At 41.2% G+C, this 19,369-nt stretch overlaps 2 protein-coding genes across 2 annotated transcripts in view; one reads left to right on the top strand and one right to left on the bottom strand.

The window, feature by feature from the left end:
- The window catches only part of PRKAR1B (protein kinase cAMP-dependent type I regulatory subunit beta), a gene marked incomplete at its 3' end in the record, with an annotated part of 97,295 nt that extends 95,191 nt beyond the window's left edge, over positions 1 to 2,104 (bottom strand). The window contains exon 1 of the mRNA XM_082006972.1: positions 1,907 to 2,104. Coding sequence (XP_081863098.1) covers positions 1,907 to 2,083 — 177 coding nt within the window. The 5' untranslated portion in view covers positions 2,084 to 2,104. The remainder of the gene's footprint in view (positions 1 to 1,906) is intronic.
- Positions 2,105 to 5,213: 3,109 nt separating this feature from the next.
- Positions 5,214 to 19,369, top strand: part of DNAAF5 (dynein axonemal assembly factor 5) — a gene marked incomplete at both ends in the record, with an annotated part of 29,719 nt that continues 15,563 nt past the window's right edge. Inside the window, 7 exons of the mRNA XM_082006518.1 lie at positions 5,214 to 5,745; positions 6,160 to 6,344; positions 7,222 to 7,346; positions 7,759 to 7,874; positions 11,827 to 12,059; positions 14,960 to 15,172; positions 17,332 to 17,475. Of these exons, the coding sequence (XP_081862644.1) occupies positions 5,214 to 5,745; positions 6,160 to 6,344; positions 7,222 to 7,346; positions 7,759 to 7,874; positions 11,827 to 12,059; positions 14,960 to 15,172; positions 17,332 to 17,475 (1,548 nt within the window). The remainder of the gene's footprint in view (positions 5,746 to 6,159; positions 6,345 to 7,221; positions 7,347 to 7,758; positions 7,875 to 11,826; positions 12,060 to 14,959; positions 15,173 to 17,331; positions 17,476 to 19,369) is intronic.

Genomic DNA, 19,369 nt, shown 5'->3' with positions numbered 1-19,369 from the left:
ACCTATATATGGCAAGTATCTTCTAAAAACAGGAAAAAACTTACTGAAATGATTTCTCTATTTTTACAAGCCTTCCTTCAACTGTTATTATGCAACTGACCAAGTCAAAATATTATCCTACAGCAGAAAATCCTCCACAGTGCAATTCAGCTCAAGAAAGTCCGCAGAGATGGTTGGGCAAGGAAGTCAAACTGCTGTAGGAACAAGAATTACAGTACTGGAAACCTCCAGAGGCATCCTAAATCCTTTAGACTCAGCAGGCTTAGCTCCCAGGCTGCTCTACAGTCAGTGGTAAGATAGCTTCCTTCCATACTAAGCATGATATTCACCAAATATGATGCCTTGAGACTGGTTGTTTCTAAATCATCTCCTTTCATTTTGAGACAAATTATATCCATCAGCTTCTGTGTTTGCATCCTGATAGAAATCCTGCTACAGAATTGTGGTATCCTCTGTTCTTTGGGAAACAATAGATTACGTGAAAGAATATATCATTTCTCAAGGATATGAACTGCCTGCCTATCTCAATTCTGTGTACTGTGCTTAGATCAATAAAGCCAAACTCCTCCAGTACAACAACTCAAGCAATCCCACTAGCTATGGAGAATGTTCTAAAATACTACAGCATATTTTAATATTTTTTGCAAAAACGGTGTTTATTCGTCTATACAGGAAGTCTGGAATTACACACATTAAGATGGATAACAATTCATAACACAATAAAGGAAATTCAACAGACTTCACTCTCTTGAAATGGGTCTTGGCTCTCAGAAGTTTAGAATATGCAGAACTAAGACTATTTTTTTTAATAATAATCATTAGAATTAAAAAACATCTTGTACTTCCTACGCCTTCCTGATGTTCCAGGCATTCTTACTGGGCTTCCACCAAAATGTAATGTTTGCATTTTTATAAAGCTACACAAATTTGGCATATACTCACTTATACAAAAATTTATCTGAACAGCAGACAATGAGATGTATAAAATGCTTGTATCACCTGTAATATATCAGTTCTACGCATCATTCACTAGGTAGTGTTGTTCTTTCTCTGTCCTTACAACATTCTGCCTCTAGAAAGAAGAGACTACATAAAACTCGTATGTTAAGCCTATAAACTTTAGACATTTCCTTCAAAAAAAGTGAATAATCCTCTTCTTAAACTAAGTACATTAATAAAGTCTCTGGCAGACTGAGGAGTTGTATAACCAACAACTTGCAGCCCTGTGCTCCCGTTTACTTCTGGAGAAATCCCATCCCCAGAGAAAAGTTGTGCTCACACAACATGCTCTTCCTGCAAAAGACACCCATAGGCTTTAGTAAGGATTTGTCTGAGAATGTTTTAAAATGTTCCCCCCTCTATACTGCTTTTGAAGACAACCACAGCATACGAAGTCTCTCTGAATGCATCTCTTGTTGAAGGATCTTGGGATAAGCAATACAGGCAGGCAAGAACAGTAAAATTAAATGGCAAACTGATGGTTTTCAGAACTTTTTGGTTCCCTGATTTTGCTCAGTTTTTAGGGGAAGGGAAAACAATATCACCTGACGCTGGAATAAACAGGGAACAGCATCTTTTGCTCTCGCAGGCAGGTTCTTCCCACAGATGAGAGTTCAGGACACCATGTAGTGTAACACAAAGTACGTAACTCTTTGGGTCACTTTCAACTAGTACAGTTTGACAAGAAATTATAATCTTGGTGTTATACACAAAAAATTCTATACAATAGCCAATATTATAGAAGACATCATCAAATAAAGGGTTGGGTTTTTTTCTTCTAACAGCCTGTTTTTTAACAGCAGCCTGATAATTTAAAATTTAAAAGGAAAAATGTACTGAAATATTTGAAACTTTTTAAATAATCTTTTTCAGTTTAAAAATTGTAAGTCACCTGAAAATCACTGACCTTTTCTAATTTTTCAAAGTGTTCTCTGAGGAACTTCATAGGTCGGTCTGGCTTTGCTATGCAAAGGTTTACAATGCACTCTTTTAAAATCTGTTGGATGTTGTGCTTCTGAACATAGAGTTCACATCCCTTCAGGCTCTCATCTTCTTCCACATTGCAGGAAGAAGCAGCAGCCATCTTCACTCTTGTAAACAGAAAACAGACCTAGGTAAGAAAATGGTGCAAGAAAGAGATAAGAGACTGATCCTAAATCCTTTGTCAGAGAGCTCTGGAGGAGCAAAGACATTTTAATATTGCCTATTGCCCGTTCAACACTGATCGACTCTGAGCGTTTTAATGTTCCGGGGTTGCACATGGAAAAGCTGAACTGTGTCATCTTTGTGCAATCAACATACCAGTAAGTACAAAAAGAGCATTTTAACTCCTGGACAGTTAAACAGGAGGCAGTCCACCTCTGGAAATAACGGTGCAATTACTCATACAAGGCCATGAGTTTCAAAGACAGCTATTAAATGACGGCATAAAGACTTGCTTTTCTATTCCCTTGGGGACTCCCCCGTCCCCGTCACCAGAGACCCAGTTTTCCACAGCAGAAGGATTTTTGGTAAATTTTAACATCTCTCCCTTTCACAGCGAATGACCCTTCCCGGTCCCAGGGGAGCTCAGGAGGAGGGGGCAGAGCCGCCCAAATGGAAGTCTGGTAACGGGGGGCAAAACAACCCCAAAGCCCTCTTTATTTCCCCCAGCGCGCATATGACCCCGCCATTACAAACCAAAAACTGAGAGGGCAGCTTTTACACCGGCCTCCCAGCCGCCCCCGCCCGCGACGCTAGAACCCCGCGGGCAGCAGGGGCCGCGCAGGGCGGCGGGGAGCGGGCCCCGGGACAGGCCCCGGGAGGCGGCAGAGCGCCGAGGAGGCGCCCCTGGGCCCGGCCGGGCGGCCCCGGCGCCCGAGGCAGCGCATCCCTCGGGTCCGGGCTGGCGGATCGGCCCGGCCCGGCCCGGCCCTGCCCCCGCGCAGGGCTACGCGCCCGGCTGGGCTCGGCCAGCGCTGCTGGGGAGCGCGGGGCCGCCGGGCGGAGAGGGCCGGTAAATACCTGGGTGGCTGGAGCCGGCTGAGCGGCGGCGGCGGCTCCTCTCTGCTTCCCCGGCGGTGGAGGCGGAGGAACGGGCTCCCTGCCGCGATCCGCACTGCAGCCGCCGCCTCCTCCCTGCGCTGCCCGCCCGCCCGCCCGGGGCCGCGGGGCGCCGCGGGGACCCGCACCCCGCCGCTCCCGCACGGAGGCTCCGGCCCCGCCGCCGCTCGCCCGCAGGAAGTCCCGCCGCCGTCACTCAGCGGCGGGCGCGGCCTTCCCACCGCCTCCACGAAAAAGGCGGCACGGAGCCGCAGCGCAGTGCAGGGCCTGGCAGCCCCGCGCCGCCACGCTGAGGACGGGCTGGCCAGGGAGGACGGGCTGGCCTTGAAGGACAGGCCTGGCCACGGAGTACGGGCTGGCCACAAAGGACGATGGCCTGGCCAGGAAGGACGGGCCTGGCCAAGAAAGACAATAGCCTGGCCATGAAACGGGGCCTGGCCAGGAAGGAACGGGCCTGGCCAAGAAAGACAATAGCCTGGCCATGAAATGGGGCCTGGCCAGGAAGAATGGCCTGGCCTTAAAGGATGGCCTGGCCACAAAGGACAGCCTGGCCATGAAGGACAACGGCCTGGGCATGAAGGACAGGCTTGGCCATGAAGAATATGCCTCACCACAAAGGACAGCCTGGATGCGAAAGGTGGCCTGACCGTGAAGGATGGGCATGGCCATGAAGGTGGCCTGGCCACGAATGGTGGCCGACCATGAAGGACAGTAGCCTGGCCATGAAATGTGGCCTGGCCAGGAAGAATGGACTGGGCGTGAAGGATGATAGCCTGGCCATGAAAGACGGACTGGCCACAAAGGACAATGACCTGGCCGTGATGGACAGGCTTGGCCACAAAGAATATGCCTTGCCACAAAGGACAGCCTGGACATGAAAGGTGGCCTGGCCATGAAGGACAACAGCCTAGTCACAAAGGATGGGCTGTCCAGGAAGGACAATAGCCTGGGCATGAAGGATGGGCTGCCCATGAAATGTGGCCTGTCCATGAAGGATGGGCTAGCCACAAAGAATGGGCTGGTGAGTCGAGGCAGGAGGGCAGCAGCCCCAGGGCTCTCTCTGGCGCATCAGCCGTCAGGTCTGTTACATCCCACAGCTCTGGAAGGGCTGGCAAGGGCAGCTCACCAGCTCAGTTGCTTGGGTATTCAGAGCAAAGCCATTGCACCCAGGAGCAGCCCCGTGCAAGGCAGTGAGAAGCATGGGCACTGCTGGGACTCAACCACAGGCCAGCACCTTTGCTGGGCCAACACGCGCTATCAGAACTGCTCCAACCCACGTTAATATTTCCTCTGTTCCCACGGAATTCACACGGTTCCCACAGAATAAAGGGTGAATAAGGACTTCAAATGTTCACAGTGAAGCTAAGAGCAGCATAACAAGAGAATAAACTCCTTGCTGGTAAATACAAGTAAAAGAATAATTTGAATTAGTTCTGTAGTTTATTGCACTTAATAAATTAAGTTTGATTAGTCAAGAAAAAGTCCCTGATGACCCTTTTGGTTTGATGTGCATGCATTGCAGTCACCAGAACAGCACATAAAACGTTACATTGTATAAAGCGCATGTAAGTACAAGATGAACACAACATATATACACATTAACTAATACAAATGAACACTACAAATATATAACGCTGTTACAGAAACCAGTAACTTACTGCCACTGCAGTATTGATCCCTCGAGACGAAAAATAGAAAGGAAAATCGATACAAGTAACATGTTATATGTGAAAGTTTCCACACGGTATCACCCTCATCCCCAGCAGTGGTGCTGCGCTGCAGCGGCCCGGCACACGGAGGCTCCGGCCAGGACTCTTTCCCTTTCCTCTCAGTCTTTTCACCGTCTACGGCCACCCGTGGGTTTCTCACAGGTTTGCATCTCTTTTTCCCCGCGTGACACGAATAACGGGTTGCTCTTCTCTCGGTAGCTACCGTACCTGCTGAAGCTACCGCCCTGCCTCGGTGCTGTACCGTGGAGCCCAGGATGACCCCTCAGAGCGGCGGAGACAAGCGAGAACGAGGCTGTCCCCTCCCGCGCCGCCAGCTCCCGCCACACGCGGGACCAATAAAATTCGGCACAGCTCCGCCTCGCCGTAAAGCGTTCGTCCGCCGTCGTAAAAGCCTCGCGCGTCCTTAGCAACGCTGCCTCACTTCCGCGGCGACGGTGGACCATGGCGGCGGCCAGCGCGGCCGAGGTGGCGCAGGCCTTGAGCCGGCCTCTGAGCTGTCTGCAGCAGCCCGACTGCGGCCGGGCGGCGCGGCTGCGGGCGCTGGAGGCCATCCGGGCCGAGGTGCAGGAGCGGCCGCTCTCGGGCGCTGTGGTGCAGGAGGTTTTCGGGACGCAGTTGGTGCGGCCGCTGGCGCGCTGCCTGGCGGGAGACGCGGCGGAGCGGTGCCGGGAACTCGCCCTCCAGCTCCTCTGCCACGGGCTCAGCCACGGCGACCGGCCCGGCGAGGCGCTGCCCGTCATCCTGCCGGCTCTGGCCCAGCGCCTCTGCCCGCCGCAGGGCTTTGAGCCCAGCGAGGAGCTGCGCCTCGGCCTCGTCCAGCTCCTGAGCCTCCTGCTGCAGCGCTGCCGGGCCTCCGTGGCCCCCTACCTCACCGACGTTATCCGCATCCTCCAGGCCACCCTCCTCGACTCCTATGCCGAGGTCAGGCGTGAAAGTTGCAGGTGCGCCGTGGCCTGCGCCCAGGCCATGCCAGGTGGGGCCTAGGGATGGGCAAAAGCGAGGGAGCAGTGGGCTGATATGAGCCTGCAGTTTCCCGGGGGGACAGGGGCTGAGGTAGGGACCCGTAGGAGGTTACAGGGATGCAACCAGGAGAGAGGAAGAGAGCTGATATGTTGCACACACCCTCACAGGTGTACTTTGCAGGCCTTGGAGGATCTGTTTGAGAAGAACTATGTTGAGCAGTTACAGCATGTGGGTAATAGTGGGAGGAGGGAGCTAGGGGAGTGCATGTGGGCTAGTGTTCAGCTCTAATATAGTATAAAGTTAAATCGCACACTACAGAAATGTAGCGACACTAATCAGGCTGCCGTTCATAGTGTTACGGAAATTATGTTGCTTCCAATCTGAGAAAGGCATATTTGAAGTTTCCGTCTCTCTGCCCTAACAGAGCACTTCCATATGCAGTCAGAATCTCTGATAAAACCCTTAATGCAAACAATTTCACACCAGCACTACAGAGTTCGTGTTGATGTAATTCAGGCTACCGGAGCCGTGATACAGTTTGGAAATGGAAAGTCTGTGGATGATGTTCTGTCTCATCTGGCCCAGAGATTTTTTGATGAGATTCCCAAGGTGTGTTTTTCTTGCTTTTTTTTTTTTTCTGGATTTATTTTAAATTGTTGGGGGCGGGGCGGTGTTGGTTTTTTTCCCCTTCCTTCCCAGTTTTCAACTTTCATTCATTCAGTTGAGATACATAAATATGTCACATACAGGCTTTGTCAATTTTAAACTATCCAAAACCAAGGCTGGTGACCTATTTAGCTGCTATCTAATTCTGCAGGTTGTTGAAGCTTGTAGACACCTTTTTATTTTAATGGGTGCCTTCAATTCTGTCTTAAATTCTTCTGCAAATCTGCCTGGGACTTGATTTTTCAGATATTTAACAGTTATGGTATGGTCCCTTCATAAGATGCAATTGAGGCAGTAGTTTAATAACTTAAACTTAACTTAAGTTTAACATAACTTAACTTTAACTTGTTTAATAACTTAATCATAACTAAAATACTTTATTTTTTCAGTGGTTATATTCACATTATTTAACTTAGACTTCCTTTTATAGTGAACAGAGAAAATAATCTTCTGGAGATGTGCTTGGAAAGCTTCAAATTCCAGAGAAAAGTACATTTCTTGCATTCTCAGACAGATATTAACCAGGAAAATTTAGAGTGTTCTGAGTTAGGTCTGTATCTTGTCTTCCTCTTGGAGATGTTTTTTGTGCAGCAAATAGTCTAAGATTAAGCCAGAGCAAGAACACAAGAGGGAGCATGATACCTTGCTTGTTGCTTAAGATGCTTGCTGCAAGTGAGGAAATCCTCACTGTCATTTCTTGTAACTTCTTCTGAGACCATTAATGTACTTTACCAAGTGTTATATACCAAAAGCAAATATGATATTTCAATTTTTCTGATATTTCCCTGCCATATTTTCAATAGTCTTTTTACCCGTGTAGGTTCGACATGCTGTAACAACTGTTATTGGAGAATGGCTGTTACACCTACGAGATAGATATTCATATTTTCACAAGTTGATCCCTTTGTTACTTGGCAGCTTTAGTGATGAAATTCCTGAAAATACGTAAGCAGAACACTTTTAAAATTTTTTTCCCTAAATAGTTGTCTTACATGTAAGTGTTCACAGATGTATTGACTGGAGCGGAAAAAAACCATTTTTTTTCCTTATACCCAAAACAATAGCATTATCTTCACTGAATTTTGATATATTGTCCTTTTATGCTACATTCAAGTAAGTATAAGAGAGTTGAAGACAGAGAAGGAGACAGAGACAGAATTATTCTTTGGAAGAGGTGACCTCTGTTCTCTGAGTACAACATAAGCATAAACTCTCAACTTAATGTGCCTAGGTTACATGGCAGGAATGCTTCCCATCCCTGCAGCTGAATTTAAGAAGTCAAATTTTCCAGAATTTTCATTTTAGAATGTTTTCCTTTTGGGGGCATGATGGTATAGAACTTTTATTTTATGTCTAGGAAACTGGCTTGGACTTATTGGGAAAAGATAGGCTTGCAGTGGGAGAAAGAGAATGAAGAAGATCTCAAGGATAAGATGGATTTTAGTGTTTTACCATCTCATTATCCCAAAGGAGGTAAGTGTTGCACTGAAAGTGGGTTTTACTTCCTAAGTAATCCCTGAGAGCTGCAGTGCAGTAATGACAGCAGAGCAGGACATGTAATATTCATTGCAAGATGTAATATTAATTAATGTATAGTGGTAGCATATATATATATGTAAAAATATATGGCACATATGTATATAAAATTGTTTATATTGCATTTAATTTTTTAGAAACGTTTGTTCAGTAACTACATTCACTTTTTCCATTAATCCCAAAATGCATTTTGGAGAAAGAGTAAATGAAAATGCCTACACTTAAAAAAAGCTAAAGTAGTGACGCAGAAGCAGCAGAAAGTTCTACATGAGTCAGCAGCCAGGTGGAGAATGGGCATAGAGATGACTGGAAAGGAAGGCAAGATGAAAGAACCTGTGAGCTGAGTCCTTGAATAATGAGACCTAGACACAGCATTAATGATCCACAGAATTGGCATGCAGGAAAAATTTGCAGTGAAGTGATGTCAGACTTCTTGGGATGCTAACTAAAATCTGCCAGCACACACGGGAACAGAAACAATAACTTCCTTTATTATACACAAAACCCCAAGATATGCCGCATGGGTAGATTACTTTTCAGTACCGTATGATTTATAGGCAGCTTTAAAATGAGAAGTTTGTAGTAGCTTGAAGCTTGTTTCCTGTCTCAGGTTCATAAAGTTAATGTTTAAAAATATGCGTATGGGTGTTGGTGAGAGAGAGGGTTTAAATGGGTCATTTATTGATTTCTATACTCATATTTAACAGAACAAAAACTCTTTTGGTGTGAAAGAACAAGTTCATGCTTGACTTGTGCCTACCTGACAATCAAATCACAGAATACCCAGCAGCAAAATCCTTTCCATGACAGTGGGTTCCGGAGTCTTTTCTTCTTTGAAATTACACTTTTTTTCCCCCTTTAAAGTTGTTTTAGTCAGTAATGCTTGAATGACAGGGGAAGCACTTCATAATGGTGACTAGTTTGACAGAACTGTTTAGCTTTGAAAGCGGCCAAGTTTGTCTGTTACCCTTTCCATTTTTTTTTTCTTTCTTATTTTATGTATAATATTACCTTAGGCGTTTGTAAATGGTAAAGAATGCTTTTACTTCCACTTGTGATGACAGTCAGAGAATTTTTTAACGTACATAAACTGATGAACTTTAGTGTCTAAACTCCAGTCACTTACTTTGTAATGACCATGATGTAGTGAAGGTCATAAAAGGCTTCACATGCTAGTCCTTGAAACAGTTGTTACCATGTATATTGCCCGTACTGTTACCTTGTTCAGTTTTCTTTAGGTGTGTGTTGGGTTTTGTGTGTGTGTGTACACTGTGGATTTTTTTATTAGAAAGGGACATCTATCAGTTACTTCGTAATTAAATGACATCTACTTTCCAAAATATTATTCTTAGCACAATAAATGTGTTTCATGAATTTGGGCAACATTCCATCCCTGCATTTAATTGACTTTTCATGTACCTTGCTTGGTGGCATGATGCAGTTAAGGCTTGAATGTGACATATGTACGTACATACATACAAAAATAACTAAAGAACATTTTAAAGAAGTGACCTGATAATTTTCAAGTTGAGTCCCAAGTTAGTTGTGACCTTAAGATAAAATTTCCTGCTTGTCTTTACTTCCAAATCGTATGTCTTATTAACAGGCAGGCTTTATGTGACAAAAGAGAAGAAAAATGAGAGGAAAGGATGATTGGTTACTTAGTCGTACAGATATGAAACTTTATCAAAGACACTAGTATACCTTAGTTTCATGTAATAATTTGTGGTGTCTTACCACCAACTGTATATGGATGAGTTGTTATTATGCGTGTCCTTCCCCGCTGTTTCCCTCCACAAACATTTGTATTTTTTTAATATGATGATGAATTTTAACATCTTGTTGCCATTTTTTTTTATTTGATGTGCTGGAATATCTTTTTACAACTGAGTTTATAGTACATTTTACTTACCAATCTTTGTCCAACTGTCAAGCTACTGAACCTGACGTATGAGCCTCCTTGTGCTTTGATCTTATGATGACAGATATTGCAGGTCAGAGGAAGAATAGAGTTGGACCTCATGCCTGGTGTCATCCAACCAACTGAATAGCTTTCCAATGAGCGAGAGCAATCATTGCCTTAGGATACAGGTGCAGACAGTTTATAGCAGGGAAGTCTTTGACAGGAGTAGCTACAGGGATAAATGCCTGCGTTTGAACATCTGAAATGAAGGAACTGCTGATAAAGAATGGTCCAAATTCTTTAAACAAGATTCTGCCTCGGGTCAAATAGGATGCCAGGCTGTATTTGCTGTCTCAAGTTGATTTCATTATTTGACCTTTTGCTATTCATTGTCTATTTTCATAATCCAAAATGTTATCCTCCATTGACAAAAGAAGCAGCAATTCATGTCCTGATGCTTGAATTTTTTATTTTTTTTTCCCTTTTCTAGGTATTTCATAGGCATTTCTATAAGCCTTTTCTATTCTTCAGGCCATTTAGTTTAGTCCATTTTCCTCGTAACATTTGTAGTTACACGGACCAATGTGGGAAAATATTCTGAGACAACTCAGTCATTTCCTTTCTAAGCATTTACAGGAGAACTGTGTACCAGAAATAAAAAATGTGCTTGCACATTCAGTGTTTTTTGACACCTCATAATGAGTGAAGTTTCTTTCTTAAATCAGTATGCGAACATTGTGAGTGGCAATAATAAATTGGTGGTTCTTGGAGAACAACTTTTCTGATTTTGTGTGTATAAATATGTACAGTCTAAAGGGAAAAAAATCATGCTATAAAAGAAGTTACTAAAAAAGTTAATTGCAGTTCTTTGGAAAATGCTGTCATAGCTTTATGTGTAAAGTACAGAAGTGGAGCCTTGATCGTTGCTTGTGATATTGGTCAAGTTGCTACTCTTGAGTCTCAGTGATGTAAATTGATGATTACCAGATGGGACAGTAAGTATTTCTTGGGGAAGTTAAGTTTATTAGTCCTCTAGAAATCTGCATCCTTTATTGAGGTAGGGAATATGTATTTTTAACACTTTGGAGTTTTGTTTAAAAACAAGAAATAACAACAACAAAAACCTACTTGCCACAAAATCTTTACAAATTAAACTTAATCTGGGGGAAAGAGGGAAGATTTCCCCCAACTCCTGTGTAATCTTCATTTTGAAATGTGTTATTTGATTTAAAAATCAGACAGAGGTTGAAGAGACGTATCAAAGTGAGCCACTTTTCCTGAAAAGGCCTGAGCAAAGCGATTGTGCAATAGCTGTGACTTTTAAAATAATATCAATTTTATTGGCCTGGTCTATTACACAGCACTTGTACAAATTGTAGTACCCTTTCTACTTTTAATTGTCTAGGTACACTTTCAATCTTTTCCTTTAAAGGGCACAATTGACATTGTCTGTTTTACTGCAGTTCATCTCCCCTGCACTATTTGTAACTTCTACCTTTCTTTCCCCCTCCACATTACATTTAGCTCAGTGATACCACAACATTTGCATGCAAAAGTTTTTCTTCTGTTTCATCTCTGTGTGTTTCATTTTTTTTTTAATGGGATTTGTGTTGTATAAAAACTAAAAGGAAATTATTAAGCTCTGTTTTCCAAAGTGGGTGATGTCCTGTATTCATTTAAATTCTCTTTCTCTTCCCCTTCTGTAAATATTTTTAAGACATGTAATCTAAATCACCATCCAGTAATACATACATAAATTTTCAGAGAGATTTATGGAGTTTAAAATCTGCGATATGTATTAAAGAAATGCACCTTGCACAGGTAAATTCTTCAGCAGCGTTTGGAATGTTTTATTCCATGCTGAAGCAGACACCCATAGCTCTTATCTCGGAGCATTTAAACTTTTGTAAGGATTAATGTGCATTGGCTTTTCCTTTGATATTTCTTTTTCCTTTTTTTGTTTTGTTTTTGTTTGTTTTTTTCTAGTGACTCGACCAGGACTAGGTTGTCGGGAACTTGTGTCAAGAAACCTCTCCAAAATTCTTCCGGGTCTCTGTCATGATATAACAGACTGGGTTGAAAGCACAAGAATAAAAGCATCCCAGCTTCTGTATATGTTATTGCTACATGCAGAGGATCACACAACGCAACACATGGAGCTACTGCTTAGAACTTTGTACCAAGCATGCTTGGATGACGAAAGCGATGTGGTTAGAAATGTAAGTTTAATCTGTTAAAGTATCTACTGTATACCGAATAAAGACCCTATCCTTTATAGTCTCAAGTCAGTCTTCTGAGGGTTGACCTTACGGTCACTGGAAACTGTTCATGACTGAAGGATCAGGCTCACATTTTTATGGATGTTAAAAACATGTGAACATTATACATACATACTGTGTTAAAATAAATGTATTCTTGTATTACTGGTATGAAGACCAGTAATAAAGTTCAGTTGATAGGCCAACCCCATGAAGCATTGACAATGATCTCTTTAAAAATCATAAGCAGGGGTTTATAGTATAAAAGCCTTAGGGCAACAAATTCCATTTAAAAAATGTGTAGGTCATGCCCTTTCAAGTTAATTTCACTTATCTCCCCCTGCTACATAATCTAACCATAATTCCAACCAAACATTGAGGTATGTTTATTCCATGTGATACCCATATTCAATGTTTAAATACTTGAGTTAATGCTTGTAAAAAGCCATATTTTTTTTTTCATGTTTTTCATGAGAAATAACTAGTATCCCTTTTCCTAACCGTTGATGCTGTCAAAACTTTGATCAACAGTATCAATAAACACATGTAGTTGAACACATTAAATAAATTTAGCAGAGGATAGACAGGTGATACAAACATTTTTACAATATTAAGAGAAATTCTTCTGTTCATATTTCTACCCAAGCAAGAGTACGTATGTATGACCAAAAAAACCCCATGTAACTTACTTTAAAGCTGAAAATATTATTGCTTTGGGAAATTGAAAGAATGTATTCTGCGCACTTGACACGAGTAGTCCAACAAGTGTCAGAAAAGCTGGTTTCCTAAATCAGGCTTTTCTTTAGGTTCATGCTGTCAGTTGAGCTGTATAGACGAGGAAATCCATTTCTGAAATGATTCTTTGCTTCCCCCCGCAGTTTCTTGTTGTCTTTAGTCTTTCTCGGTACTAATTGTTGTCTCTCTCCCTTAATTTTTCCCAAATTGTTCCTCCCTTTCCCTCAATTCTTACTCTGTTATCCCCATATACCTATTCTACCCCTTCCACCTCCCCTTTCAGAACCAGCATCTGATCTCTAATCATGTTGCCTTTCAGGCAGGTTGAGCTTGTAAAATAAGCCAGTCATGCACTGATCAATAGTAGAGAGAAATAAACCTGGAATACTGTTAGAAGTCATCTTGTTGATTCAAAAATGGGCATACAGGCATTGGGAAATCAATGCCCCGCCCCAGGGTTGAAGTAGGAGATATGCCACTGTGGGTATGTAGTTCTTCAAGTTCCTTAGAAGTTGTATAAACTATACAAGAAAACTTAAAATAATTAGAAGAATAAACACACATGGCCCTGCTGTCCTGGTCAAATTTCCTATCTAGTGCTTGTTGCTATAAATATAAATTCTTAAGTATGTGTTCAAGCAGCACATAGTTTTTTCCCTTTCCTTTTTTTGACCATACTTGTCTCTTAGAATTCCACCACTAATCTCCTCTCAGGTGCTTCCAAGAGATTCCCAATTAGGAGTTGGTTTCTGTATTTAATTTTACTCTTCCCTGTGCCAAAATTTAAGATTCAGCAACCTTTATTTATGAATGCTTACTATCTCCTTTGTCATGTTGCTTCTCAGGATGCTGCAATTATCTCCTCTATCCTTTGTCACTGTAGAACCCATTTCAGAGCAGCCACCAGCTTGGAAAATGTGCATGTCTTTCTCCAGCCTAATAATACCAGATGAGATGTATAAGAGTTGGGCTCTTATCCTGGCCCCCCTTAAAATGAGTAGATAAACTGATCCATACAAATGCATCAATTTGTATTTTTGAACTATTTAATTGTGTTTGTCCTTTTCCAGTTTTCAGAGCGCTAAGAGTCTTTTCCTTTCTCTATGGCAAATTTGGAGGAGGATAGTGTTTACATCTACATAGAGTATGTTATAACTGTTTTGAGTTTCATGCTTGTGAAAAGAAATAGCAGAATAGTGCAGACTTAAACTACAGAGTTCATGGCTGCTTCCATTGAGACTAGAAAACTAGGATGATTCATATATTAATTAGTTGCAATTAAATATCCATGGCTAAATCACAAGACTAAAAACTATGTATGAAAGGAAATAAGCTTTCATGTTTTGGGAAATGAGCCAACTATTAAATAAAGGAGTTAGGAGGAAATGTTCCTGTTGCAGAGGTAATGCTGCAGTCATTGACTATATCTTTATTCATGCACCCGATTGTAAATATGGGGTGTCAGTCAGAGAGTAAGCTCTGGTATAACAGTATTTCGTGTGTAATACAACATACCAGTATGTCTGCAAGGCAGAGACGGGATTAAAGAGCACGAGTATCATGTAGAATACATAGTAATTTAAGTCTTTTCAGTTAAAGAAGTAAGAGATTAAAAGCAGTGGGCAGTTCCCCTGTGGCAGTGCTTCCACACTAAACCAGATCTGTAATGTCAGTGTCAAAATATAGTACCATAACAAAAAATTCCTCTTTCAGGGTTTTATTGTTGTTGCTGTTAATAGATGGGTGGTGGGTGCATTGAGAGCGTGCCTCAGAACAGTGTTTGGAGGACAAAATGCTAAACCACTAAATCCGCAACATCTGGTTATTCTAAGATAGAGACTTTATTACACTGAAAGTTGTACACTTCATTTCTGTGCATTACTTTCTCATGGAAGTTTGTCTGATGCTGAGAAGAGTGCTTGCGTGCCTTATGTGCTTACTGAACACATGTCAAGAAAGTGTCTTCATGCATATAATCATTACTGAGCAAGTGAAAAAGGCCTACAAGGCAACTGCTGAAGCATTTAAAATAACAGCTGCAATCATAAAAAGGTAAAGCCCATGATATGTTGAATGGTCTTTGTGTTTTCAGGAAAATCCTCAAGTTATTCCTGTTCTTTTTTCAGTGTGTGAAAGCAGCAGAATTGATTGGAATGTTTGTCAGCCCTAAGGTGTCATTGAGATTAATCACATCGGCCTTTGGGAAGTCACCTAAGCCGTCTTGTGTAATGGTTCTAACTGCAGTGATTCGAGGTAGCCCCAAAGAAATCTTACAGCCTCATTTGACTGATCTTGGAAACACACTGTCACAAGCCGGAGTTTGTCAACGATCTGAAGAGGTAAGGCTAACTGGAAAATACACAACAGACCAAGGTTTTAGGCTGGTGGTTCTCTCAACTTTTTTCCCCTTGATCTCCCTAAATGCTCTCATTCCTATCCCTTCCTTGCACACCTACCCCACCCTATCTCGGGATGTAGTTGTGGATGTGTGTCTGAAACAAAACAGGAGCTTCCCTGTCCTCCCTGGGCCATGTTGTGGTCTCCTGGTCAAATCTGCTATTCACAAAAACTTGCTAGCAGTCCATCCTCCCAGCAGATGTGGGTTGAAGTTTGAGAACTGCTGTAAAAGGCTTCAGATAATGGGAGGAAAATTAAAAGGCATGACAGGGAGAGAAGAAGCTGTTAGTATATACTGTACTAATACAGGACTACCTTAGCTTGATCCAGGGGCAGAATTTAACCCATGTGAAATGCCTTGTGTTCACAATCCAAACAAGATCATACATTTCGGTCCTCATTAGTAAAAATGACTGAAAACTTTTCACAGTCCGTTGTAATCGATATGTCAGGTTTTACAAGAAAGATTCCCTCTTAATATCATCCCTATTTTTGTTTTGTATTATTACTATTTTCCATTTTAAAAGGAAGGTATCAGTACACCTATGTGTACATTTAGAAGCATGCTTTGTAAACTGTTGGGCTTGATTGCTTTTCTTTAAGTGAGAATCTAGGAGGAAGAACTTTATGAATTAGAAATTTACTCTTAAGTGTACCCTTAACTAATGGCTGAGCCTGAAGACCATTTTCATTTTAGCATTTGAAGAATATTCATCAATTGCTATATAAGGAGGTAAGAGATTCTCTTCAATGTGGAATGGAGATTGTTAACTTTCAGGATTTTTTTTTTTCCTTCAGTTGCTCAGATGTGGAAATAGATTTGTTAGAGATGCACAAGAAGAATCCCTACAATTTCCCTCACAAATGAAATCCCATCTTTCATTCCAACAGAAGTTTATTAGGCCTCTGCTCTTAAGATAACCAAAAAAGGGCCAGTGCTGTGCCTTCAGAAAACTCTGACTTCATGTCAGGTGCAGACTTCTCTTTATAAAAGTTATTCATGTGTGTAGACTGAATCTAGTGTAATTGACTTTTTGAGCCAATGTAAGATATATGTTTGAAGTTCTTCCCTCATTAGGTTTCTTCCTTAATGGAATATGTACCAGTGATGCAGGAAATAACCTTAATCTCCATGAAGTCTGTGATGATTAGGAACGCATATAACTGGAAGCACTGTAACGTGATTGTTCAAATAACAATTCCCTGAAGTATATCTGCAAAATTGCTATGAGGTCTTAAGCTTACCACTTCCATTTGGCATTAGATACAGTGGACACATTCATCTGCAGCTGAAGCGTTTGGGGGAATTGTTCTTGCCTTTGGTCTTGGAAAACAATATTTCTCTATTTTAGACAGTGAATGCTGCATAGACACTGTTTAGCTAAGGATTGACCATGTCCATGAGAGTAATAACATTTATAGCCAACCTATCCCTAGACTTGATTTATTTTTTGGAGGTAAATTTGTAACAATGGCCCCTTCTGTTCTGACAGCTTCATGGAATATCTGATGCACTTTATCATGGAAGTTACTATAAATTAACTGACAACAATGTTGATTTCCACTGGTATTAGTTGGATCAAGATAACATGCATTATATTGCATCAAACGAGATAAATTAGCTGAGAAAAAAGCAGACGCTCGGGTTTTCTTGGCTTATGTATTTAACAGTTATTGTTCTATTCAAACATGGAAATAATAGTCAAACATGGAATAGTAGTTGAAAGAGTTGTAACAAATATGTTATTAATTAACAAATTGCACTTCAGAATGAGAAAGTACTATTGGTAAGCATTCCAAAATGCTTTGATGGTTTTATTCACAGTGGAGCAATTGTGTGATTAAGAGCAGGGTCATTTATTTTGTTAACAGCACAAAGTAAATACAAATGAATGGTGTGGGAGGAAGATTAAGTTGTATTCTGTAAAAAGTAGAATGTAAGTAATCAAAAGAACTCACATGAAATTATCAGTATGTTACCAATTTAGGGGATTATACAGTTCTCGGATTTTTTTATTGTCATTTTCCATATCTGTCCCTTACAGAGAATGTTATATTTTCTAACAAAACATAATAAATTTATGCTTCTATTAAAAAACAGGTCTTTTATATGGAGCAGTTGCTTTGTTGTGTACAAGCATTGATTGAAGTATGTCAGGAAGACTGCAAAGAAATTAGCTTGCAGCTAATGAAAGTTTTGGTGACAATAATGGCGATACCGTGTTCTCAGCACCTTAAAGAAAAGGTAACTATGAGCTGGTTTAATATTTTGCTGTGTTTCTGATTCTTACTATCAATAAGGCACTTCGTCTAAACAGCGCCAAAATTATATTTGCCTTGCTGTTAGATTTAAACCACAGAAATCCTTAACTAAGAGCTTGTCCACAAAGACTGGTAGAGCTTGAAATGATTTGGTGTTGCATGACCTTGACTGTACCCTGTGTCTGTCTCCTCATCTTTTTCCATAGCTTAAATTACTTTGGGGCTAGTCTGTTTAGAACAGATAAAGGCAACTTCTCCAGAAGAATAAATCATTAAAACCTCATTTGTAAGAGCTAAGAACTTATACAATACTACTAGTTTTGTTTGGGAATTACTTATTTTTTGTCTGTTAGTGTGTATAGCAATCTGTTTCAAAAATTATATAGAAATAAAAGTTACACGTTTAGATATACATATAACTTCAAATTCATCAGATTCAGTCTGTTAGAATGAAAGAAGCATGAGGGAATACTTGGATTACATATTTAGTCACAAAACTGTTCTGCAAAGATCTACCTGTAGGGCATTGTTCTGGTGGTTAGCTAATATTCAGAAGTCACTGTGAAGGCCGAAAGGTTTATGAATATTATAATTTGTCAGTCAAAATATTGATATTTCTGCTTTTCCAGATCGAACAGTTCATAGTTGTTAGGTGCTACATGTATTTCCAGACAACAGGTTGAAGATCTCGCTTTAATGTTGAATCCCGCAAATCCACAGGGCTGCAATTAAGATTAGCAGCAACAGAGACTAGGGTCTGGTAGGTTATTTCTTTTATGGAACTGGAAGACAGAGTAGTGCTGGGTTTAGCGCCTAAAGTTGAAGTTTAAGTCTAGGGCAACAGTGGTGCCAGAGAGCTGAATGTACTGTTGCATCTTGCAAACACTGTAAGACTAGAATGTTTGTAAGGCAAATATTAGCTCCTACACAAGTGGTCTGCAGAAATCTGGTTAATACCTGTGTTTAGCTGACGTAACAGGAAAGCATATTACTCAGGTAAGAAACTTGGGAGTTAGCTTTACTGCTACATCTTGTAAGGCTTGTTCAGTGGCTGTGGGCTGTACCAGTGGGGAGTAATGGCTCGTGGCTAGTCCAAGGTTGTGTGTGTCTCACTGTACATACTGTATAAGATTAATACCAGAATTAAGTTTGGAGTTGGGTTTATAATTTGGGACAGCAAACCCTGGAGAATTAAATTTCTTTGTAAGTTTGGTTGAAGGCCCATAGAGTTAGAATATGTGCTGGTTCTGAGAAGGGCCCTAGAATTCAATTTTATTTTGCAGCCAAAAACACCCAGTATGAATCTGTATTTTTTTTTTTTTTTTTTTTTTTTTAGTGTGCTTAGATGAGGTCTCAGAATAAATGGCTTGAAGTACATTTATTGGAGCATGGGAAGCTCACAGTTGGATGAGGGCTGCTGTTGGCCTAGAAGAACACTTTACTTGAGTGGGTATTAATCAGTGGGCCATGGCTTAGGTAAAGTTTTGTGACAGGAGGTGTTCAAGTGTTTATGCTCATTGCTGGATTCTGCAAAGCCTTGGGCATGCTGTTGGTGCTGGTTGAACTGTTGATGCTTACTTTTTAGGTGGATATAAGTCACTGGATTATTGTTAATGTTAGTTTATACACAGGAGCATACAAGTGGCCAGGAAAAAAAATCTAATTTGTTTTCTGACTATTAAAAAACAATTCAGATCAAGAGCACTACTAACCTTAAAGTGATAGTTTCAAAATCATTTTTTTTATCTTTAGGAAAAGATCAGACTGATTTTACAGTAGTTGACCTTTTTACCTCCCCACCAGAACCAAAAGTTTAAATGTTGCAGGAATGCTTTAAAATCAAGGACATCTGTAGATGCCCTAATAATAGATGAGCT

This window comes from Phaethon aethereus, assembly GCF_964289735.1.
Source record: "Phaethon aethereus genome assembly, chromosome: 15".
Taxonomy (NCBI): Eukaryota; Metazoa; Chordata; class Aves; order Phaethontiformes; family Phaethontidae; genus Phaethon; species Phaethon aethereus.
Note: the sequence above shows the minus strand (reverse complement) of the source record. Positions and strands in the feature narration are given on the sequence as shown.